Source organism: Equus caballus, chromosome 7, assembly GCF_041296265.1.
Source record: "Equus caballus isolate H_3958 breed thoroughbred chromosome 7, TB-T2T, whole genome shotgun sequence".
In the NCBI taxonomy this organism is placed as follows: Eukaryota; Metazoa; Chordata; class Mammalia; order Perissodactyla; family Equidae; genus Equus; species Equus caballus.
Window position 1 is genome coordinate 34,748,062 of NC_091690.1, and position 26,127 is coordinate 34,774,188.

Consider the following 26,127-nt stretch of genomic DNA (forward strand, 5'->3'; position numbering starts at 1 on the left):
AAGATTTGGAGAAATACTTTACTCTCCTCCTGTTTGCCAAAACATGACCAAAAAAAATGTAGATATGTCTCATTGCCAGGAAATGAAACAAAACTACCACCAAAATCTGTTTGTGTTCTGGCCTGAAATTTACGAAAGTCTAAGCATGTATTTATTTCCCTGTGTTTATTTTCATAGGAGAGAGTCTTTAATAAAAGTATCTTTATTGACACCATACTTCAGCATTTTCCTTAAAAATGGCAAACCTCTTTAGATGGTGGAACGTTCACTAATTCATTGAATTCACGAATCCTTAGGCTACATTTGTAAGACTATATTCTGCCATTTTAAAATTGTGAAATTGAGACAGAAAGGAACCAGCTCTTCCTACATGGCTCAGCTCCCTCAGAAGGGCCCATGGAGGTGAGCGGGGTCAGCAATGCTGGGAGGAATGCAGCGGGACCCTGGCTCCTCAGGCACTTGGTGCAATCTGTGTCCTGGGGAAGCGCAGCCCTTTGTCTAGAGTTATAAAGCTGAGATTCTCAGAGAATCTTGACACGTGCAGTTCTCTCCTGCCTTCTGCCAATCCTGAGACTGGGGTCAAACCCAGAGATGGGTAAGCACCTCCTGCTGCCACTGATCATCCTGTCCTCGCTGCTGGGCTTCCTGCAAGGTGAGCTGGGGGAGCATATAGGAGGGCAGTGGGGACTCAGGAGCCCCTGGGTGAGTGGTAGTTCATATTTCCAGGAATCACCTCTCTCTTTGACTCTCTATCTGCCTGCCTTGTCAGTAGAATGCATAACACGTGAGATTGCCATCTAAATTATGATTTGATAGGGGGATATTTTCCTTTTTTAGGGATACATTTCAGGGTGTTTCTGCTTGTAAATTTGTTTTTTGCAATTGCAACTAGTTCAATGCTTTTGAAATTTGTGGTGTTTTGGTACGTTATTTGTTGAATACTTTAAGATTTGGAGTTATCCTGTAGAAACAGAATGGGGCCACACCAAAATTTGGTTCAGATGTCGAGACTGATGATGCCAAGATTTGACACCCACCAGGAGAGTATTAAAAGTTTACTACTTACCTACTGAAGCTACCTGGGGAGAACAGCACTTGCTTCCAGTCCAGTCTTAAGATGGCGTGAGGGAGAAGGGAAAGGAGGCTGGCTTGGGATTCAAGTGCTCGTTCGGCAGAGAGGCAGGGTGAGGGTTACTGTGTGCAGCCAGGGGCTTGTGTGGTTTGAAACTCCCACCACTGGCAAAGGAGGGAGCTCCTGGGGCCCAGATGTGGGAGGAAGAGGTGAGTCTCAGAGCTGTCAGCTATCAAACATTAAAATAATGGAGTCAGACACTTTATTACATGAATAAAACGTAGGGGACTCTTTCACCCAATGCTCAATACCATTGTAGGCCACTTAGATTGAATCACAAAACGGTTCCTCAAAGGCTCAACCATTTTCAAAACCTGATGGATGACAGGGAACAGGGAGAAAGATTGCTGAACAGTATGTTTTATTCCACATCACCTTTCTCACAAAACCTTTATAGTTATTCTACCTGTGTGTGTGTATACGTACATACATAGATATATAGAGAGATATATACATTCATTTATATCTGATATGTATATTTGTGCAGACACACAAACACACACATAGTCACTCTCGTTTGGACACAATTAGGATACAATTAAGAATTATCTATTCACCACAACCAATTATAAGTGTATTTTTGTTCCATAGATTCTCAGTTGAGTAGTAAGTTTGTTTCTGCTGCAATGTTACGCTCCACCAGCATTTGTGTTTATACTGTCACCACCAGAATCAATGATCTTATATTCAATGTGGACTTCTTAAACTGGATTTTCTAGCAGTCACAAAAAGTCCGAAGTTTCTCCTTCTACAGAATACCTTTCCACAGCTTTTATTTCATTCCACGGACTGACTGAGAAATGGAATGATCATTGGCATTAACTGGTATCATTTGTTGGCAACGTTCTCCTGCAAATGGGATCAGCCTATTAATAGTCAGCATTTCTTTTTTTGTGTATATACAGGAAGACTTGGAATAAAAAATCTGCCAAATAATTTAGAAGAACACTCATTTGGTGTAAATGAAAATTCTTCATCCTTGCTGGTGCTCTCTCAGAAGCTGACTCTGAGAGAAAGATATGAGTAAAAGTCATTTCTGTGAAAGGTGATCCCAGGAAATATGTGCGTGGGGAGTGAGGAAGGATGACGGGGAAGGGAAGGAGGCTGGTAAAGGATGCGTCATCGAGCTAGACAGCAGGGTAGGCAGATGGATTTTCACCCTGCAGGGAAATTCTGAGGACAGGGCAGAGCTGGCCTCAAGATCAGGGGTGAGAAAGTTGCAGTGTCATCCACCCGTATCCCCCACTGTTCTTGGAGAGGGATGCGTCCAGGGCACTTGCTCGTTAATATTCCACCTTGCTCTGGGTGCAAGGAAGTGCGCTCCCGCCGCCCCCTGTGGACGTGCAGGTGTTGCAGGAGCAGCCTTCAGTGCCTGGAGGGGGAGGTGAGGGGTCCAGGGGGTAGGGATGCTCAGGGCACCCGCTTCAGTCAGTGATACAGGAAGCCTCTGCTGCAGCTGCACACGTTACGTCAGCTTTGGGTCCACTTTTCTTAAAATGACTACTCACTGTTAAAACAGCCGCTGAAATTCTTAAGCAGACTTGTATCTTCAGCAGGTTAACCTGTGATTGGAGATGGCACAGGCCCTGTGGGGATGGTAAATGCAGACACAGTTTGTACAAGTTATATAGTCCTCGTTAACTTGGAGGAAGAGGAATCGACTGTTCAGTGTTTGATTGAGCACACACTTTTCGAAGTTCATTCCTGTCGTAACGCTTTACCTCAACATAAAAAGGCATTAGTAAATCATAAAGTAAATGTATAATTTTAGATTTAATGCCATAAAAAATGATGAAACTGTGGTGAGAGCATTTAGACTCCCTGTTCTTTGCTCTGTTGTGGGTTCTCAGCCTCTGTCTCCCACACAGATATTTAATTTATTCCTGACCTACAATCTCTCACGTTTTCCTCTGACTCTGGTGACTGGCGGCTTTATTCCCATCTTCCTGTTTCCGCCATCGCTTACCAGGGCCTCTTTTACTCTTTCTTTCTCTAAAATCCATTGTCTGCACAGGAGCCAGAGTGTACTTGAAAATCATAAACCAGTTAATGTCACTCCCTATTTCACAGCCTCCCCTGGCCTCCCCCAAAGGAGAATAAAATCCGGATTCTTATGATGATCTAGAACTGTCCTGTCAAATAACAACATGAGGCAAGCTGTATATGTAATTTTAAGTTTCTGATAGTCATTTAAAAAAATAAGAAAAGTGTAAAATTAGTTGTAATAATATATTTTATTTAACTCAACGTACCTTAAATATTATCATTTCAGCATGTAATCAACATAAAACTTACTGATTAGCAATTAAAAGTATGTGTTTGTGTTGTTTAAAATTCGTTTACAGCTCATCTCCTGTGACCAGTCACATTTCACATGCTCAATAGCCACACGTGGCCGGTGGCTGCCATATTGAACAATGCAGGTCTAAGAGATGCTTTAGGGTCTGGCCCCTACCAGCCTCTTCCATTTTGCGTCTAATACTCTCATCCTTATTCACTTTCCTCCACCTGTGCTTTCATTTTGTTCCTTGAATGGAACAAGCCTATTCCATCTCAGAACCTTTGCACTTCTATATCTTCCTGGAACCAGTTTCCCAACTTCTCTCAGTTATTTAAATAGTCAGCTTTTTTCCCCCCAAACAATTTTATTGGGATTATAATGGTTTTTAACATTGTGTAATTTCGGTTGTACATTATTGTTTATCAATTTCTGAATACACTTTATGTGCTCATCCCCAGTAGTCTAATTTTTATCCATCGCCATACATATGTGCCCTTTTCTGCCTTTTTCCCACCCTCCCCAGCCCTCTTTCCCTCTGGTAATCACTAATCTGTTCTCTTTGTCCATGTATTTGTTATCTTCCACATATGAGTGAAATCATGCAGTATTTGTCTTGGGCTTATTTCACTTAACATCATACCCTTGAGGTCCATGCATGTTGTTGCAAATTGGAGGATTTTGTCTTTTTTATGGCTGAGTAGTATTCCATTGTATATATATTCCATATCTTCTTTATCCATTCATCTGTAGAAGGGCACATGGGTTGCTTCCACATCTTGGCTATTGTGAATAATGCTGCAATGAACATAGTGGTGCATAAATCTCTTTGGATCATTGATTTCAAATTCTTGGGATAAATACCAAGTATTGGGAGAGCTAGATTGTATGGTATTTCTATTTTTAATTTTTTGAGAAATCTCCATACTGTTTTCCACAGTGGCTCCATCAGTTTGCGTTCTCACCAGTAGTGTGTGAGCGTTCCCTTTTCTCCACATCTCTCCAACATTTATTGTTTTTTGTCTCAGTAATTATAGCCATTCTGACAGGTGTAAGGTGATATCTCATTGTAGTTTTGATTGGCATTTCCCTCATAATTAGTGATGTTGAGCATTGTTTCATGTGTCTGTTGGCCATCTATATCTTCCTTGGAAAAATGTCTGTTCATACCCTTTGCCGATTTTTTGATTGGTTTGTATTTTTTTGTTGTTGTTGAGTTGTATGAGTTCTTTATATATTTTGGAGATCAACCCCTTGTCTGATAAAGGATTTGCAAATATTTTCTCCCAGCTCGTGGGTTGTCTTTCTGTTTTGTTCATGGTTTTCTTTGCTTTGCAGAAGGTTTTTAGTCTGATATAGTCCCATTTGTTAACTTTTTCTTTTGTTTCTCTTGCCCGAGTAGACATGGTATTTGAAAAGATGTTGTTAAGACCAATGTCACATTTTCTGTCTACATTTTCTTCTAGGAATTCTATGGTTTCAGGTCTTACATTCAAATCTTTAAACGATTTAGAGTGAATTTTTGTGTATGGTGCAAGATAATGGTCTACTTTCATTCTTTTGCATGTGGCTGTCCAGTTTTCCCAACACCATTTATTGAAGAGACTTTTCTTTCTCCATTGTATGTTCTTGGCTCCTTTGTTGAAGATGAACTATCCATAGATGTGTGGTTTTACTTCTGGCCTTTCGATTCTGATCCATTGATCTGTTTGTCTCTTTTTGTGCCAGTACCTTGCTGTTTTGACTACTGTAGCTTTGTAGTACCTTTTGAAGTCAGGGATTGTGATGCCTCCAGTTTTGTTCTTTTTTCTCAGGACTACTTTGGCTATTTGGGGTCTTTTGTTGTTCCATATAAATTTTTGGATTCTTTGTGCTATTTCTGTGGAGAACGTCATTGGGATTCTGATTGGGATTGCATTGAATCTGTAGATTGCTTTAGGTAGTATGGACATTTTAACTATATTTATTCTTCTGACCCATGAACATGGGATATCTTTCCATTTCTTTATGTCTTATTCAATTTCTTTCAATAATGTCTTATAGTTTTCAGTGTACAGGTCTTTCACCTCTTTGGTTAAGTTTATTCTTAGGTATTTTATTCTTTTTGTTGAGATTGTAAATGGGACTGTATTCTTGATTTCTTTTTCTGCTAGTTCATTGTTAGTGTATAGGAATGCAACTGATTTTTTAAAATTGATTTTGTACCCTGAAACTTTTTGTAATGGTTGATTATTTCTAATAGTTTTCTTGCGGATTCTTTAGGGTTTTCCATATATAGAATCATGTCATCTGCAAATAGCAAAAGTTTCATTTCTTCTTTTCCAGTTTGGGTTCCTTTTATTTCTTTTTCTTGCCTAATTGTTCTGGCCAATACCTCCTGTATTATGTTGAATAGGAGTGGCAAGAGTGGGTATCCTTGTCTTGTTCCTGTTCTCAGAGGGATGGCGTTCAGATTTTCCCCATTGAATATGATGTTGGCTGTGAGTTTGTCGTATATGGCCTTTATTATGTTGAGGTACTTTCCTTATATACCCATTTTATTGAGAGTTTTTATCATAAATGGATGCTGCATCTTGTCAAATGCTTTCTCTGCATCTATTGAGATGATCATATGATTCTTATTCCTCATTTTGTTAATGGGGTGCTTCTCATTGATTGATTTGTGGATGTTGAACCATCCCTCTGTCCCTGGAATAAATCCCACTTGATTGTGGTGTATGATCCTTTAATGTATTGCTGTATTCGGCTTGCCAATATTTTGTTGAGGATTTTTGCATCAAAGTTCATCAGCGATATTGGCCTATAGTTTTCCTTCTTTGTGTTGTCCTTGTCTGGTTTTGTTATCAGGGTATGTTGGCCTCATAGAATGTGTTAGAAAGCATTCCATCTTCTTCAATTTTTCAGAATACTTTGAGAAAAGATAAGTACTAAATCTTTGAATGTTGGTTGAATTCTCCAGAGGAGCCATCTGGTCCTGGACTGTTGTTTTTTGCGAGGTTTTTGATTACTATTTCAATTTCTGTACTTGTGATTGATCTATTCAGATTCTCTATTTCTTCCTGATTCCATTTTGGGGGGTTGTATGAGTCTAGGAATTCATCCATTTCTTCTAGGTTGTTGAATTTGTGGGTATATAGCTTTTCATAGTATTCTCTTACAATCCTTTGTATTTCTCCAGTATCTCTTGTAATTTCTCCTCTTTCATTTCTAATTTTATTTATTTGAGGTTTCTATCTTTTTTTCGTAGTGAGTCTGGCTAAAGGTTTGGCAATTTTGTTTATCTTCTCAAAGAACCAGATCTTAGTTTCATTAGTCCTTTCTACTGTTTTTTTTTAGTCTCTATTTCATTTATTTCTGCTCTGATTTTTAATATTTCCCTCATCCTGCTGACTTTGAGCTTTGTTCTTATTTTTCTAGCTCTATTAGGTGCATTTTAAGATTACTTATTTGAGATTTTTCTTGCTTGTTGAAGTGAGCCTGTATTGCTATGAATTTCCCTCTGATAACTGCTTTTGCTGCATCCCATAAGAGTTGGTATGTAGTACTTTCATTTTTGTTTGTCTCCAGGTATTTTTAAATTTCCTCTTTGATTTCTTCAATGATCCAATTGTTGTTCAATAGCATGTTGCTTAGTCTCCACATATTTCTGTCTTTCCCGGGTTTTTTTTTCTTGTGGTTGAGTTCTACCTTCATAGCATTGTGGTCAGAAAATATGGTTGGGATGATTTCAAACTTCTTAAATTTATTGAGGCTTGCCTTGTTTCCCAACATATGGTCTATCATTGAGAATGTTCCATGGGCACTTGAGCAGAATGTATATTCTGCTTTTTTCAGATCGAATGCACTATATATGTCTAGTAAGTCCATCTGATCAAGGGTTTCATTTAAATCTACTATTTCCTTGTTGACTTTTTGTCTGCACGATCTGTCCATTGATGTAAGTGGGGTGTTCAGGTCCCCTACTATTATTGTGTTGCTGTTAATTTCTCCCTTTAAGTCTGTTAATAATTGCTTATGTACTTTGGTGCTCCTGTGTTAGATGCATATATATTAACGTGTTATGTCCTCTTGGTGGAATGTCCCTTTTTTCATTATATACTGTCCCTCTTTGTCTCTCATTGTCTTTTTTAACTTGAGTTCTGCTTTATCCAATAAATGTATGGCAACATTTTCTTTCTTTTGTTTACCATTAGCTTAGAGCATTGTCTTCCATCCCTTCACTCTAAGCCTATGTTTGTCTTTAGAACTGAGATGCATTTCCTGGTGGCAGCATATTATTGAGTCTTGTTTTTTAATCTATCCTGCTACTCTCTGTCTTTTGATTGGAGAATTCAATCCATTTACATTTAGAGTGATTATTGATATATGAGGGCTTAATACTGCCATTTTATCTCTTGTTTTCTGGTTGTTCTATGTTTCCATTGTTTCTATTTCTTTGTATTTCTGACTGCTATTTCATGTGGGTGGTTTTCTGAGGAGGATTTCTCAGTTTTTTTCTCTTTTTGTGAATTGTGTCTCTGCTCTGATTTTTGTTTAGTGGGTACCATGAGGATTGTATGAAAGATATTGGAGATGAGATAGTCCATTTTCTCATAGTCTCTTATCTCCATTAACCTAAGCAGATTCCTTCCCTTTCCTCACCCCTTCTGAGTAATTGCTGTTGTAAATTGTTCTGGTTTTAATGTCATGAATTTGTGACTAAGTTGAAGTGTTTATCATTACTTTTGATGCTTTATTTCCTTTTCTCTTTTAAGTTGTAATTGAGTCTTTGCCTCCTTATTTTGGTAGAGAGCTACAAGTTTCTGATCATGTCTGTCTATTTATCTCCTTGCTCAGAGCTTTGTAGACCTTTGCCTTTTTGTTGTTGATGTGAGGGCATCTTTACTTTTTGTAGGGGACGTCTAGTGGTGATGAACTCCCTTAGCCTTTATTTATCTGAGAAATCTTTTATTTCTCCATAATACCTGAAGGAAAGTTTCACTGGATAGAGTATTCTTGGCTGAAAGTTTTTGTCTTTCAGTATTTTGAATATATCATTCAATTCTCCCCTAGCCCGTAGGGTTTCTGCTGAGAAATCCACTGACTGATTGGGTTTCCCTTGTAGGTTATTTTCTTTTGCCTTACTGCTCTTCATATTTTTTCTTTATCATTGACTTTTGCCATTTTTACTATTACATGCCTTGGAGAAGGTGTTTTAGCATTGATGAAACTAGGCATTCTATTAGCAACATTTATTTGTAAATTTGGAACCATCCCTAGGTCTGGGAAGTTCTTAGTAATTATTTCTTTGAACAAGCTCTCACCTCCATTCTCTTTCTCTGCTCCCTCTTGAATACTTATAATCCTTATATTGCTTTTCCTAATTGAGTCAGATATTTCTTGAAGAATTCCTTCATTTTTTAAAAAAAATCTTAGTTCTGCCTCCTCCTCCACCTGTAGAATTTCTATGTTTTTATCCTCTAGACCACGAATTCTTTCCTCCATAACATCAGTTCTATTTCTTAAGGATTCTAGATTTTTAAAATTTCATTGTGTTTTCCATATCCAGAATTTCTGCTCAATTTTTTTTAATAGTTTCAATCTCTTTGGTGAAGAGATTCATTTTATTGCTGAGCTCCTTGAATTGTCTTTCTGCATTTTCTTGTAAGTTGTTGAGTTTCCTTATGACAGCTCTTTTGAATTTTATGTCATTTAGGTTGTAAATTTCTGTGTCTTCAGGGTTGGTTTCTGGAGAATTGTCACCTTCCTTCTGATCTGAATTGTTGCTGCAGTTTCTCATGGTGTTTGACAAACTAATCTTCTGTCAGGGCATTTATGGTATTCTTAGGTCTCAGAGTCCACCTGATACCACTAGGGGGAAGCAGGAGCAGAGTTTCTGGTCCTACCCAGTCTTCTGGAGTCTGTGGGGATATTATGGATGCTTGTCCCAGAATGGGGTACATTCAGGTGCTTGTGTGGACTGTGCTTGGTGGGCAGGGCTTCTTTGCAGGACACAGCTAGAGCCACTCCTTGGCACCTCAGGGGCAATCTGAGCTCCCCCTCTGTGCACCAGCAGGCCAAAAGCTGCCTGGGACACGTTCCCTCTTTGGGGGCTCAGCAGCACTATTAGTGCTTGTGCAGTACTGGGGTGTGCTTGTCCTAGCACGAAGATCTGCTGTGGTCTCTGTTTATGGTCTACAGGCCACTGTGCTTGGTGGGTGGGGCTTCCCCGCTTGACCAAGCTGGGGTCACACCTTGGTGGGAGAGTGATCACAAGTGCTGATTAAGGGTTACCCCCACCTCCTCCTATGGTCTCCCCAGTGCATTTTCCCACTTTCAGGGCATTTGCACCAGGCTGGAAAGCATTCATATGCATGCACAGGGCTACAGGGGGAGAGCAGGCATGCTCACCTATCTCTGCCACTTCCTGTGGGGGTGGGCAATCCACCCTCAGATGTATAGCTGCTTATGTTTCTCAGGCATCCTCTTGTGCTGTGTGTGCTTCCTCCATTGGTCAGTGAATGTCCATTTAGTTGTAGTTCAAGAGGGGCAGAAACAAAAGGAACACCCCACTGCTATGTTGCTGATGTCTAACCATCACATTTTTTTTAGTCATTGAAATTTGAGTTTCAGTAAGCTCTTGGAAAATGTTTCTGAGCACCATATCTAAAATAAAAGCCCTGCGACCTAACCCACTGTCTCTGTCATGTTTACTCAGCCTTCCATTCTTCATGAGTCACTGGGACCTGAAATAATCTTTCTCATGTGTTTATTGTCAGTCATTCTCTCAATTTCTTGCTTAGTGTTTACGTAAATAAGTGAAATGTATGTTTCACCCTCCCTTTCATCATCTTTCTGAAGCCCTGGAATAGTGCCCAGTACATAGCAGGGGCCCAGTGCTTGCTGAATCCCTTCATGGGCGAGCTGGCTGCTCCCCCCAAGGCTGTGGAAGAGTGAGGAGCTGCAGCCCCAGGGCAAACATTTGTAGGTGATGCCTGGAGCTCCCTCCCTCCGTCTTCTCCTTTCTTCTCCTTTCCTCATTCTTCCACTGTCTGCCTCATTCTATTCCTTCTGATCTGCTCTTTTACTTCCAATCCTCCCTCCCCCACTCTTCCTTTCACTCCCTCCTGTACCTCTATTGGTGCCCATTTTAGACTGAGTCCCGTGGTTCTCCTAAGGAGCCCTATTTTGGGGATGGAAAGGTAGAGTTGAGGGTGCCAGCCCTGATTGGAGGAGGGTGAGGAGGAGCCTTCGTGGTGCTGCAGGGAAGACAGAGTGGGGGTGGGCTGTCCTGATTCTTTGCACAACTCCAACACTTCACTTGTTGTTCCCCTGCAGATGCCATTCACATGGAATATATTTTGAATAGTGTCCCCCAGTATTGTGCCACAGGGCAGCCCTGGGGTGGGGTGATGATCAGTTGGTGAGTGCAGTCAGGTGAGCTGCAGTGTAGCCCTTGACTTATTTCCTCCTGCAGCATAGTGCATCCCTGGGAGTTGAGGGAGATCCTGTCTGTTCTTGGGCAAGACTCTGCACTAAGAGGCACACAGGCCTCCTCCCATGTATGAGCTAAACACTGAGAAATCACATCAGGCTTTCAGCACATTCATCAGGCAGTGGGAACTGATCATTGTCCAGCCTGAGTCTGATTTAGAGTGTGTGCTGCGCGAGAAGAGCCTTATTATGCTGGTTTCAAGTTTCCAGCTCTAATATGTTTCGAATGTGATGGAGTCAACACGAGTGGGGTTTGCCAGAGTGGGGAAAGCTTCTGCCAGACTCAAGGGAACCAGAAGTTCCCTTGAGGGAACATACATGAGGAGGGTCTATGAAGGTAGGTGGGTTCTGAGAAGTCTCCTGGGGTGACTCCTGCCTGAGGGTAGGGGCTGGCAGTGGATACACAGAGTAGGGGCTAGTATGAACCACGCACTGGACCATGTGGGAGCCTGGGCCCCAGTGGTGGCAGTGTGGCTATGGGGCCAGGAAAGTGGCCACTCAGGAACGCCGGAAGTAGGAGCAGTTTAGTCACGGAGTTGGTTTCCTTTTATGACCTAAGCTAGTGAAGCAGTATCAGCCAGTTCTGTCATCCCTACCCAAGAGCATGAGTTCTTAAGGAGTGTGCCATTTCTCCTCATTCTTTGATTAATTTGTTGATGCAATGATTTACTGCTTCATTCAGCAATTATTATTGAGTGCTGAGGGCCCGCCTATGCTCGGCCCCACACCCATGGGTCTGCAACATCAGCTTCTGCGGTCTCACTTGCTTTCTTCTTCTCTTCTCTCCAGATGACACCATTTCCTATGGACACCAGGGTTATGCATATGTATTGATATGACACTTTTTAATTGCAATAACCGTAAAGATTTGAAATACTGTGATAACTCATCTCTCTGCAACAAGTTCTAAAGACAGGGCCCAGCTTTTGCCCTGATCTGGTGGATAAGGCTGATTCAGCATACCTTTCAATTACCGTAATCTTCAAGACTACTGTGACCTGAATATGGGCTCCCTTCAAGAAATCTCAGACTAGTTCTATTTTCAGGCCCCATTTTCTTTTCTTTTCTTTCCCTCATTGTGAGATGCCACCAGGATAGTCTTTAAAACCAAGTGAGGGTGAAGACTGGTGGGCATAGTTAGGTCCAAGCATACCTTCTCCATCTTCAGTCCCTAATCAAGAGTCTCATTGGTTGCTGCTTTAAAAGTCAGTGTCTGTGGGAGACTGTGATGCTTTTGATGCTGGGTGCTCTGGAGGCAGTAGCTGAAGGAAGAGGGAGAAACTTCAAAAGCCGAAAAGGGTAGGAAGAGTGGGGTGGCCCTAAATGATGTATTAGCTGAGTGGGCTAGCTACTGTACCAAAAATCTCTAAAATATCAGGGCCTTAAAACAATAAAAAATGATTGCTAACATTTCACAGTTCAGCGATATGGTGGTGATTATTTAGGCACTAAAGCTCCTTCCAAGTGTTATGTCACCATCTTTCACACAGTCTCCAAGGTCTTCACAGAAGGGGAAGAAAGCATGGAGACTCTCACAGGGGCTTTTATGGCCAGAACTGGAAGTCTTGTACATCATTTCTGCCCACATTGTACGAGCACTTGACTCCAACCAAGGGCAAGGATATAATCTTGCAATATGTAATTTTGCAAACTGCAATGTAATCTGGTGTGCCCAAGAGAAAAGAGGATAGTTTGATGAACACAACATATGGTGTCTTGTTCCCACTTTCCCCTCAACTGCTCAGAGTTCTCAACTTGCATCTATGATATTTGACTTCTCTTACAAGGGAAAGAATAACTCAACAAACAAGGAATACAAAGCACAATGTACTGATTAAAAGTCAAAGGTTTATCACTCGACCAGATTTCTCACTTGGATCCTTCCAGCCTCTCCACATGGAGACCAGCCCAGCGTGTCCCACACATGCTCACCAGCATGTCTGTGGCCATCTGGTGCTCTTCTTCTCCAGTTTCCTTGTTGCTCCCCTCAGTGCTGCTCCAGGGTTCTCAGTGCTCTCTTTCCTGTGGGGACCTCCCTGAGAACCCCAGCATGCCTGTCAGTGATGTCATGTCTTAATCCCAGAGCAGCCAGCCCTCAAGAGATGCACTGGCCTCCATGATTCTCCATCACATGCTGTACTTAAGGGACCAAGAAGATTGCTGGTGTTTTTTTCCCCATCTGCAATTCCTGTCCTTCCCCTCATCACTTTGTGAAAAAACTTCTTCAGATTATACCTGTAGCTCTTTCATTCACTGGAGTCTGTAGGAGATAAAAAAAAAAAACCTTTTTCCTCTACCCTCCTAGGTTTTCTGGCTGGGGCCATGCAAATTAGACTGAGAAAAGATATATTCACAAGAGAAAAAGCAAACAGAAGTGTGTTACTGATTGCATGACACACACATGTAGGTGTACTCAGTGATGGGTAACTCAAAGGACCTGTTAGAACTCGGGCTTATAATAACATCTTAACCAAGAGCAATAATTTGGTAGAGAAATTACAATACAAAGGAAAAGAGGTTTAAGCTTGTAGGGGCAGCAAATTTTGGGATGGTAAAAATATGTAGAAACTAATGGAAGATAAGTGGTACCCAGTTAGTTGTGTTATGTAGATTCCTCTGGGCACAAAAGAATCTAGAGTTGCCTCTGGTGATTAAGCATCCTCCTGCCCTCCCTGGTAGAGAGGGGGAGGCCAGAAAATTTTTCTTGTCTCTGCTTCTTCTAAATTGCCTTCAACTTAAAATAATTCTTATTTCAAAATGACGTATTTTGGGGTAGCGTACTCTGACCCAATCCCTTCAACTCAAAACTATCCATGGGGCTGAACAGAGTCAGATAACTGTTCCCTCTCTGGCTTACTTCATCATTACAATCCCAGGCACCTACACCAAACTTCCTTTTACCAGGGTTCCTCTCTGCCCATGCAAACTATTCCTGAGTTTTGATGCTGGGGGTGGAGGTGGAATCATTACCTGTGCACTCCAGTGTTGATTAAGCTCAGCAGGGGACATCTGATACATTTGTTGATGCAAATGCCTGTGAATCCTTGTATAGCTGCTGCACACACTCTAATTTTACTCACTCATTCTGATGTGAATTGGCACTTTTATGAAACCAGTTTTTTCATCCACCTGGAATTTCATTTGCTCCTGAGGCTATTCCCCCTCAGAAAAAGTCCGGTTAGAACTGTGGTTGTCACCTGGTATTGGCGTCAGGATGGCATAGTTCCCCTTTGTATTGGGGTCATGCCCAGGCTCACAACGTGCTATGGGTTTGGTGTGAGAGTGGGTTTAGAGACATCTTCCTGAAGGCCAAATGATGTGAACATTGTAAGACTCTCTCCTCTGGTCTCAGTTGACTGGATCAGTGATGGACACTTGACCAAAGCGGGGTCAATAAAATCCTCTTTCCTGGGAATTTCTTATTGAATTTAAGAGATGAAGGTGGTGCATGTGATTAGAGTTATAATATGAAAGTCAGGTGTTGAAGAACCATCTTCATCCATGTGATGGAGAATTGGAGAGAGTCCATCTGCAAAGACAGAAGATTGAAGCAAACATGAGAGAGCAGAGGCATCCTCTGTGAGAAAGCCTGAAGTTCTGACATCTGTTGTTCTTGATTTCTGCATCCCATCTCCCACCCCCACCTCAGGCCAAGAGAAATTCCAGACAAAGTTGTCCTTGATGGATCCAAGTAGTTATCCTCATCCACTCACTTTTTTTTTTTTTTTTTTTTTTTTTTGCTTAAGCTACTTCAACTGGGGCTCATGTTTGGATTTGTGAGAAAGTGAGCTAGTAGAGTGGCTGAAAAATCCCTACAATGAATAGCAAAATGCTGCAGTTCCTAGAGAAACAATCTCTAATTGCCTAGTAGTATAAGTAAATACGTAGGAAAATGAATCCGTTCAATATCTTTGGGAAATGCTGGGAAGGAGAATGAGTGGGTGTCTGTAACCTTGGGCCTAGCTTTGTAGGCTGCCCCCCAAGCTTCCTCAGAGCGTTTGCCCAATTCAGGATTTATTTACCAAAAGGAAAGCAGTGTGGAAAGGCTGGGAAATTTTCATCCTGTAGAAGACACAGACCTGGAGGAGTGAGGAGGAGAGGCAGTGGATCCAGGGTTTAAACCTGTTGGATGAATTGCTTGGTGTTAGAGCCATGCCCCCTCTCCACTCCCCAGGGAGCAGCAGTCATTGTGGGAACAGCACCCAGGGGACTAGAGGTGCCCTCTATGTGGGCTGTCTCTCAGCACGTTTGATCGAAAAGAATGAAAACCCACTCAAGTTAACTTAGGTAAAGTGGGTTTCCTGTCACGGTACGGGAAAATTTCCTGGTAACAAGTGCAGAAACTTAGCTAAGCCTTATGGGAACAGGGAGTGTGCCAGGCACCATTTTTGGCTTTATAATTGTTTTGGGCAGGAAGGTAAATCTACTTCTTGTCACACCACCTTGAGGTAGAAGATCAGATTCTGCTTCATGAAAAATCTCTTCTCGTACTCAAATTATCCTTTTTTTTGCCAAACCATTCAGACATTTCCTCCATCCTCCTCTTTCTTGTGTCTGTAGGGTAGCTACACATCCCACCCATTCTTAGCCAGGCACGATTCATGTTAATGCTGCCCACTCACCTGAGAAGAATCAGAGGGTATGTCCTGAACTCCCTCAGGTCACGGTGGGGTGAGGTGTTTTCAGTTGTTCCCTAAACTTCCTGCAGAATTTTGGAAAACTTGCATATTTCTGGGAAGGATTTTCAGCTTTACGGACACCAAAAAAAGAGAGTGTTGTGGTCTGAATTGGCCTCTAGACATGACTGAGACCCTTCAAATGAGAGTCAAGTAGGAAGAGGAGGAGAAAGGAGAGGATTAATGAGGAAAATCTGTCTATCTGTGTGGCCCAGCTTCTGGAGCACAACTGACCCTACTAATTGGCTGCAGAGAGAAGTCAATGTCTAGATTTTTCAGAGTTTCTACTGGAAAACTCAGAACTTATAATTTTTCAGAAGGAAGTAGCTAACTCTCAGATGGAGGAATTCCTGAAGATGATGGATGAAGAGGAATCAGGAGGGGCTCCATCAGAATTGCTTCCTCCTCTCATATCTGCAGAGGGTCCAATCTACAAATCCAACAACAGGAGCAGGTGTTTGTTAGTCAGGTGCCCTGAGCAATGCTGCAGAGAGGAAGGAGTCATCCCCCATGTACATGCAGGAGGGAAACAGGCAGGGCTTACCTTGGGTCCATGAAGGTCAATTTGCTCTTCCACTCACCGCCTTCCACAGCACTATGGTCACTGAAGACTTCTTTCCCAAGCCTAAGTGTATAAGGGGACCCTCCTCTAGCCTTCTCATCTCTCCCTGATGCTCAGCTCTTCTCTGGAGCCAGGGTCTTTCCAGCACTTACCCAATGAGAAAATTCAGCCTGTTGTGCACAGCTGCCCTGCTCTATGTTTTGGAGATGAGTCCCAGTGGTTGGGTGGTGGGTGTTGTGAGCTGGAGTAGAGCACTGGGGGAGGCAGGCTCTCAAAACCTGACTGGGTACCCCACTGTTCACAGAGGAATGGGTTGGTGCACACTCAAGGCCTCTCCCATCTTTCCCACTGGCACTTCTGACTGTCCTGTGTGTGTGGGATGCATGTGCCCCAATGGCCAGAAAAGAGGTCTCAGGCACCGAGCGGAAGATGTTGGCTGTGAGCAGCCTTTGGGATGGAGAGGGAGTGCTGAGAGCAGGATGTGGACAGGGCACCAACTGTGTCTACTACACCCATCATCTCACTCATGCAGCTGTTTCTTCTCCCCAGGCTGCTGACTGCAGTCTTCACAGTTCTGCCTCTTCCTAAGGGCCAAATAAGCTGTTCTTATTCGACCTTATCTTCTTTCCCGCAGTGGTCCAGAAAAGCACTGGCTTGAGACTTGACAGGAAAATCTTGGAGTGAGTTGAGCAGGAAGGTGGTGGAATTCTCTTTAGAAGGAAGTAGAGTGCATATGAGATCTAAATCTGGCACACTGAATATCCACTTTTCATCCACTTATGCTTGGCTCATATTTAACTATTTCACCCTGAGCTGGATTTCATTAGCAAAATTGTTCAATCTCATTAAAATGTATCCAGTTGTGACTTTGACTGCTCACAGCAGTTGTGTCTTCAGGTAGAGACCCAAGAGCAATATCAACAGCAACAATCATAAGTTGCATATATCAAAAGCAGTACTTTTTTTTAAAGTAATTTTATTGGGGTTATAATGGCTTATAATATTGTGTAATTTTGGGTGTACTTTATTGTTTATAAATTCCCGAATACCCTTCATCGTGCTCACTCCTAGTAGTCTAATTTTTATCCATGACTATACATATGTGCCCCTTTGTCCCTTTCACACCCCCCCAACCCCTTTACCCTCTGGTAACCACTAATCTGTTCTCCAAAAGCAGTACTTTTGCATGCATTATATCGTTTGACTCTCACAGCTCTGTGAGAGAGGTATTATTATTATTCCCACCTTATTGATGAGGGAACAAAAGCCTAGACAAGTGTAATAGGTTCCCAAAGGAATGGAAGCAGATTCCCACCGGACGCTCTGTCTCCAAAGTTCACAAAACTGCCTTCCCTTCCGAAAGTTAGAGATTGGAGCAGGGGTAGAAAAGTTTGCTGTAAAGTAACAGAGAGTAAATATTTTAGGCTTTGCTGGCTATGTGTTCTCTGCTGTAACTATTTAATAATGCTATTTTTAGCCCAAATGATGCCACAGAATACATGTAAATGCATGAGCTTGGCTGGGTCCTAACGACACTGTGTTCATGAACACTAAAATTTGAATGTCATATAGTTTTCACACGTTACCAAATATTATTCTCCTATTGAATTTTTCCAACATTTAACAAATGTAAAACCATCCTTAGGTCATGGAGCATCCAAAAGCAGGCAGTGGCCTGGAGTTGGTCCTGAGTCCATAGGTGCGGATCCCGGTCTTAGAGTGCTCTTGGTGCTGTGTGGGACAAAGAGATGAAGGACGGGCAGCACCTCAACAGTTCAAAATCTGTGTCAGCATCTGAAATGACTTTAGGCGAAGGGGCCTTAGATGTCATCCGGTGAACCTGCTCTGTACTGATGAGGAAACTAAAGCTTACAGCGGTAAACACCAAGTGCACAGAGCTGGAGGTTTTCTGGATAAAGCTTTTCTCATTACCAAACATGACAGCGACTTTTGGAAAATTAACAGTTAGCAAAGCAGGATACAGGTAATGAAGTTGTGATCTTCTCAGCGTTGACTATGTGCATATCTTGTGGGAGTTGAGAGAAAAACTAAGGGTGTGGCCCCAAGAAACCATGGATCAGCTCCATGGGAGGTCTGTGGGTTTGGAGGGTGCGTCATGTCTCCAGCACTCTCCTGGCAGCTTGCATTGACAGGGGGAGAGGAGAAGGAGTCAAATTAGCATGTTCCTGAGAACCATGAGCAGAGAGAAGTTGATGACATCCTGGGGGGCGAGGAAAAGAGGAGATAGATTTTATCTCTTCCAGTGGCCCCAGGGGAAAGCCAATATGAGCATTAGAGGAAAAAGTGCTGTCTTATTAAAAGCCAGTCCAGAGCCCTAAACCATTTTAGCAGATAAGAATCCTTGGAAGAGAAGCTCCAGCTGAGGGATGGGAAGGGACTGACTGAGGGAAAGTAGTGTGTATGAAGGAGTAGTGAATATATCAGTCTATACAGAGACATAGATTGTTTTCCCAATACCCTTCCCAGAATGTATAATTTGTGGATACAATGGATGGGAACATTGCCTAAAAAGGGAAAGGGTGAAGTGATGGAGAATAAGACTGTGATGTTTGGGAAATATGAGCCTTTTGCCCAGCCACTACTCTGGTAGCATCTCCTGTTTACCGTATTCCCTGGTAAACATGAAAGGAAGAAGGTAGGGAGAAGGGCATGCACAAGGGACAGTGCAGCCAGAGAGCTACTCTTGTTCTGTTTTCTTTCCTTGCTGGGTCATGGTGGACTGAGAAGCTGGGATAGCAGGTGGGTGGGTAGTTCATAAATTTAGCTTGCTTTGGCCATCCGCACTGCCTACTTTGAAGCCCTGAGGTCTTATTCTTTGGCCTTCTTCCAGGTGGTGGTATTGCTATATAACCTCGTTATGACCAGATGCTTATGCAGACGTTGCATTGCAATTTCTCACAAAGGACACCCAAAGAGTCTCCCTAGAAGCCTTCCTATGGACTTGAGTTTCTAGTGGTTTGGTGGATATGGATATGGATATGACCATATGACTGGATATATGACCATATGACTGGACCATATGACCTGTACTGGATATGACCAAGTACAGGAAAAGGTTGGGAAAGAAACTACAAAGATGTGAGAGCGTAACTACATGTTTGTGGGGTTTGTGAAAGATGAGGGTAGGGTCAACATTACCTCTCTCCCTTTTACCCTGATGAGGCTGTCAGGAGGCCTGAGCACCAGAAGTTATCTGCAGAGTGGTTTAAGGATACAGAGGTTATCAGCAGAACATACTGGAAAAATTTGGTGGATTTTCTGAGAAGGGTAAGACACAACCCACAATTAAGAGAGTTGTGGCTTCTTTATTGGTTTTTGTTCTCTTTGAGCGCTTGGTTAATTGTGAACAAAAGACAATTTATCATCTAGAAGACCATTTCTGGTCCTCTACTTTTAATTTCATGTGAGAAAGGTAAACAAGCATTGAGTTTTTTTGGGTCTGTAACTTCAAGCACGAACCAGGAACAAGTCCTATTTGTTCATAAGGGTGAGTTGGGGATAAGATTTGGCAGCATTATAGTGCAGTGTCTAAGCTCATGGCTCTGGAGACAGACTGACTTTGGGCTGAGTATGAGCTCTACCGTTTAAAAATTGCATGACTAGAAAAGGTACTCTGCTTCTCTAAGCCTCAGTTTCCCTTCCTGTAAAAGATTCTTGGAGTACTTACTCCATAGGCTTGTTATGAGAGTTCATTGACACAATGCACACGAAGTTCTCAGCACAGTGCCTGGCACACAGTAAAGCTTCAATGCCAAGTTCAGGTATCTGAGTGTGTGCAGGATGGGATTAGTGCCCCAATAGGAGGAGGGAGAGACACCAGAGCCCCCCTCTCTCTGCCTGGGTGGGACACAAGGAGAATCTACAACCTGGAGAAGGACACTCTGCAGTACCTAACTGTGCTGGCACCCAGATCTTAGACTTCCAGCCTCCAGAAATGAGAACAATAAATTTCTGTTGGTTAAGCCTCCCAGTGTAAGGCATTTTGTCACAACAGCCTGAGCTGACTAAGACAGTGGTCAAAAACCTGGTGGCATAAAAGCCTCATTAAACCCTCAGACACTCAAACCCCCTGTGCACATAAATGTCTTCTGTCATTTTGGAGGAAAAGATGAATTCAGAAAAGGGGATAAATTCCTATGGGGTGGGTGTGAGCACAGGTGTGAGGGAAGCTGTGGGAGGTGAGATGCTGTGAGGTCATGAGTCCAGGGGAAGGTAGAACTTGAAGCCAAGAGTGACCACGAGAGAGAAAGTAAGTACTGCCTACACCCACATGCACGGATGCAGAATTTCCAAATAGACAGGGGGCTTCCTGGGAAGGGGAGAGCAGGACCAGGGCAGAGGTGCCTGGACTAGTCTGTGGTTCCCAACTGGCTCCACCTGTGGAGACTAAGTCTCAGGAACACCAGATGCCCATCCAGGCAGCTCCTGCTGGAGGACAGATGTCACAGAAATGGCTGTTTCCTTAGGAAGTACACAACAGGACTGCAGAGGAAGATTTAGAGTCGAGCGGCACTGCTCTACAAAGAGGATGCAGAACTGGCAGGTGTCTTAAGCAGAGAGGTGAAGGGGGGTGAGAGGAAGTCTCCCAGCAACCTGAGAGCTAGACTTCCAGGTCAAAATGCCCAAGCAGCCCCCACAGGAAGGAGGAAAATCCTCTGAAAAGTGATGTGAGCAGATCGTCTACCCAGCACAGTGCCACAGGTGCTGCTGATCAATGGGCCCGGTGGAACCTGTGCCTTCAGCTGCAGAGGCTGCATGCAGGGCACAGTCTTGCTTCAGTTTGTTCTGATTGCGTGAGAGCTAAGCCTCTTCCACCTGCCCCCAGCCATGAATTCTCATTGCCAGCCATGGAATGATTCAAATGAGGCAGCCATATCCTCCCTTGAGAACCAGAGCTCACCTACCCTCATAATAGTACAGAGCCTGCCTTCCAGAGCCCCTGCTTGTTCACTCTGTTCCCACTTGCAACCCCCTATGACCCTGTATGACATGTGATGTCCTCTTCCCCCTGGCTGTGAGAATAAGTGGCTGATAAACTGCTCTCAATCTCACCTGTCCAGTGTCACAGGTTGTGTACTTGGCCATCTTCATAACCCTAGGGTGGAAATCTCTCCTTTACCAACCTGATAATTAGGAGTCTATTACAACACTTTCATGACCCAGGGAAAGGAGTACTATGAACCAGAAACCAGAAGGGTCCTCTGGACTGGATCCTTTATAGAGAGAGTTGGGGAGAAGCTGAAAGGGAATGAATCTCTTAGGGCTGAGTTAAGCAGCTGGGCCCATTCCCCCTCCTATCTGAGCTCTACAGAATTTATAGAGTCAGGAGCTTCAGAAGAACCACTTGATAAAATAATTCTTCTTAGTCAATATGCTTAGAGAGGTCAGAATGAAGCCCCCAAAATGGCCTCTCAGAAAGCCATGACATCACCAAAGAGCCAGTTCTAACTAAGGTCAGATTGAGGAAATCAGTAGTAGTGGTAGGTGTGGGTGTGGGGATCATAGAAAAACAACTTCTGCTAAGATGCTTACATGCCCCAGGGACTGTCCATTCCCGGAGGAAGTCAGAGCCTTCTGGGACTGTGTCAAGGTAGGTGCCCCCAGGTGATGTGATACAGAGATTCGGAGCCCAGGTGTGGAGTGAAACTTGCCAGCTGTGTGAACCTGGGCAGATTGCTTACTCTTCCCATTCAGAAAATGGAAGTAGTAACACTTACCACGTAGGAAGTTGGGAGAATCAAATGGAAATGTTTATAAAGCTCTCGGTACAGTGGCTGGCCCTGGGTCAATGCTCACTTGAAAATATTTATTGTTATTGGGGGTTAATTTGGGGCCTTGGACTTGATGGAAAATAAAAATAGCTTTACAGAATAAATTCTCTCCTTTAGGGGATTTTGTGATCATAGGGTGGGGGAGGAAGGACAGAAGGAAAAGAATGTTTGCAAACTTTCACTCAAGTTTGGGAAGAATAAAGCCTGGTCCCAGAGTAAGTGTAAAGCTGAAAAGTAGTGATTTACTTTCCTGTCACTGCTGTAAAAAGTCACGACAAACTTGGTGGCTTAAAACAACACAAATTCATTTCCTTCTTATTCATGTGCTCAGAAGTCTGAAATAGATTTCAAGGGGATAAAATTAAGGTGTTGGCAGGACCGAATCCTTCAAGAGTTTCCAAGAGACAGTCCTCGTCTTACTTTTGTGAACTTCTAGAGGCTGCTGGCATTCCTTAGCTTGCGGCCCCTTCTTCACATCCCTCAGATCTATTACTTCCATCATCACATCTCCTGCTACACACTCTGATCTTCCGTCTTCCTTTTGTAAGGACCCTTGTGAACACGTCAGACCCACCCAGATCATCTAATCTACTTTCCCCATCTGCAGATCCTTAATCACACCTGCAAAGTCCCTCTTCACCATTTAAGATCACATTCTAGGTTCTAGAGATTAAGATATGGATATCTTTGAGGACTGGAATTCAGTTGACCACAACTGCAAAAAAGCCAAGCCACGTGGTTTTCCTTAAGGGGAAATGTATTTATAAAGGTATTCAAAATATTTATTTTGGGCAACATAAGCATTTCTCCCTCGTCTTACCCCCGAAGGAATCCACATGTAACCTTGAGTTTGTCATGCCCAAATAGGAGCTGGGAGGCTGGATGCCACGTGCCTGTATGTTCTTTCCTGCTTTTGCCAACTTGTATCTTCTCTGCTCACAGGTGCTGCTGAGTCCTCCCCTTGCCTCATCTGGTGGCCTTCTCAAGGGACTCTAGTGGATGGGGCTTGCTTGACCCTTATTTTCCAGCCCCAGGAGGAAAAAAATCTTACCTTGAAGCTGACTTTCATTCTAGAACATGCCTGAGTAAATTAAGTAAATGCTGTTGAAGCAGAGCTGCATTAAGACTTTTGTGGGCCCCACGAGACTTTTTTTTTTTTAAGGTTGGCACCTGTGCCAACAGCTGTTGCCAATCTTCTTTTGTTTTTTCTGCTTTTTATCCCCAAATCCCCCCAGTATATAGTTGTATACTTTAGTTATGGGTCCTTCTAGTTGTGGCATGTGGGATGCAACCTCAACATGGCCTGATGAGCGATGCCATGTCTGCGCCCAGGATCCGAACCAGCGAAACCCTGGGCCGCGGAAGAGGAGCGGGGGAACTTAACCACTCAGCCATGGGGCTGGCCCTAGACTTTGTTTTTGTGGGTCTTCTCCTCCACAAAATGTATTAAACCTCCATTTTATTACTGCATTGGTATAAAGATGAATATTAACATTATATATTAAAATATTTTCTTTGACTTAACAGTTCATTTATTTTCTTTAAGATTTGAAAAAGATTTAAAACATTTTGTGGCTCTCTCACACTGTTGTGGATCATAAGTGATGCGGGGTCGGTGAGCCAAGGAGTCAAAAGAAAGATTTCTTGGACTCTCAAGATCTAGCAGTAGTGCTCTTTTATTTAGAGAATAGTGTGGAATAGCATGGGGACAGGACCCATGGGCAGTCAGAGCTGCTGCTGCCGGCATGAGGACAGGACCCATGGGCAGGCAGAGCTGCTGCTGCTGCTGCTGCTGCTGCCCTCACTACTGCTGCCGCTTCTGCTGCAAACATGAGTGGAGAGTAAGGCTAAATTTAAGGCATAGGTATGTGAGCCATCTCTTTACAAGACAAAGGAAAGAACATGTAAAAAGTTAAAATGGTATCGATGCAGGTGGGGTCTGGCTATTGGGTGTTCCCATGACTTTTAGATAAGAATCAAATCGGATTAAGTAAAGGTCAGAAGCCACCACCCTAAATCAGTTACGTGAGATTGCCAGACAGTAACCAATTTAAGTTCTTGCCTTCCCCTTTAAGAGTTTCTAGAGACAAGGTCATCTCCCTTCTTTCACAAATGCAAATGTCTCTCAAAGGGCAAGCAAATTCCAGTCCTCGGAGCCTGCTTCTCATCTGCAGTTTTTAAAATTAACCCGCCTAAAATCCTCATCATAAACCCCCTCTGAACCCATTAGGCCCTGAAATCTTTTGGCGATATGGACGGTGGTCAGTTTTCTGTAACTACTTCTGGCTGTACAAGGTCATAGAGCTGCCCCTAAATGGGGCCATAGTTACAGGTAGGAGGTTCAGTGGACCGGAAGTTTGCGTCCGTGGAGTCCAGTGTATACCATACTGTATTTACACAGCAGGACAATGCTTTACTTCTAATAAAACACTTGTGGGGCTCTTGATATTTCTCTTTATTAATTTTATCCATATGTGCCTTTCATATGTTTTACATCAAAGATATTGTTTATTATTGTCACACAGTAAGTGATAAGTGTGTGCTCCCCCTTGTGTTAGTCTTTCCTTTTGGGTGATGCAATAAAAGAGAAATGGAAAAAAGCCCTACACAAGGGGCTGAGCACTCCATAGGTAAATTTGGAGAAAATGGAGTTTTGGCCATTTTTATAAAGAAGACAGCTGTCCTCATCCCTTCCTGGAAGGAGGGAGAAACACCTCTGCTCCGTAGAGATGGGATGCACACGTTCCTGCTGGATGCCCACCGTAACTCTCTGCTGTGTAAGTAGACTCTCTCCAGAAGCCAGAGAACTGCATGGGTCTGGGGCTTTCTCAACTTAGAGGTCTCTCCAAGGTCAGGCCTCATTCCTGCCTGAGATGTTAATGCCTCAGGAAAGGGTGCTCCAACCTTCCTGGAACCTTGGCAGCTTCCCCTAGTGTCCTCCTTCAAGCCATAACTATTTGGACCTTTCAGCAAGGTAAGAGAAGTTGCTTATTCTTCTGGATCAGAGCAATTAGGGGATAAATTGTTGGACATGGCATCCTCATGGCCTAGGAAAAGTGAAGTGTTTCTAGCAGCAGTGAGAGCAACATCTTTCTCTTTAAACTGTATACATCTCAGCGTCCTAAGAGGCTGGACCTTTTTATAGCAGCACAAAGAAATCCGGGGAAGATTTACTTTCAAACAGCACATTAAAAAATCAATTTCAATACATGTATGAGAAAAAAAATCTATTTTTTTCTTTCAAAATCTTTCCTTGTAGCACTGGGATACGTTTTGCATAAGCGTATGTGATTTGGTGGAAATCTCTCTACTTAGGCTGGAGAACAACCCAGAGGATAAGGCATCATGTGATTCCCAAAGCCTCCCCTCCACTGACCGTCTCTCTGGGAGTGTTCTTACTTTGCCTTCATGATTGAAAGGTGAATTTCTGAACATAAGATTCTTGGATGGCAGAGTTTTCTTTCAGCAGTCTGAACACAGTCGGCCCTTCATATCTCAGGAGGCAGAACCCAGGGATAGAGAGGGCTGACTGAGGGACAGGAGCATCCTCAGAAGCTGGTCTCTGAGGGGGCCCTGCAATCGGTCTCCATGCTTCCCAAGGGAGGACTCTATGTCATCCCACTGCCTCCAGCCTCCATTATTGATGAAGACAAGTCAGCTGTAATCTTATTGGGGCTCCCTTGCATGGGATGAATCGCTTTTTTTCTTGCTGCTTTCAAGACTTTGTCTTTGAACACTTTTACAATGATACATCTAGTTGTTGATCTCTTTGTATTTATCCTACTTAGATTATGTTGAAGTTCTTGGATGATGTATCACCCAGGGTTCTCCATGGAAAAGAACTCATTATATATATATATATATATGTATAAAATACATACTGTATATATTATATGCATACTGCATACTATACTATATATAGTATTGTAGGGGAGGAAGACATTTTTCTGTATTCTTCTAGGCTCTTCTGGCTGATCTAAGAATTATTGACAGGAGACAGGTGAAGAAGAGAAAAATCAAAGAAAGTTTAATAACATGTATACATGAAAGAGATCCATGAAAACTAAATAACTCACCCAAATGGCAGAAGCCACCACCTCTAATACCATCTTCTGCTACAGACAAAAGAAGATGTTGGAGGTAGTGCTTTTAACTTCAAAGGGACAAGGCAATTCACATGGAGATGGAAAAGCAAATGTTGGGAAACAAATGTA

General features: G+C 42.9%; 1 protein-coding gene across 1 annotated transcript in view; it reads left to right on the forward strand.

Annotated features, from left to right (window-relative positions):
• Positions 1-569: 569 nt before the first annotated feature.
• The window catches only part of LOC100630107 (protein PIP-1), a 44,988-nt gene continuing 19,430 nt past the window's right edge, over positions 570-26,127 (forward strand). The window contains exon 1 of the mRNA XM_003365287.5: positions 570-652. Within this exon, the coding sequence (XP_003365335.1) occupies positions 592-652 (61 nt within the window). The 5' untranslated portion in view covers positions 570-591. The remainder of the gene's footprint in view (positions 653-26,127) is intronic.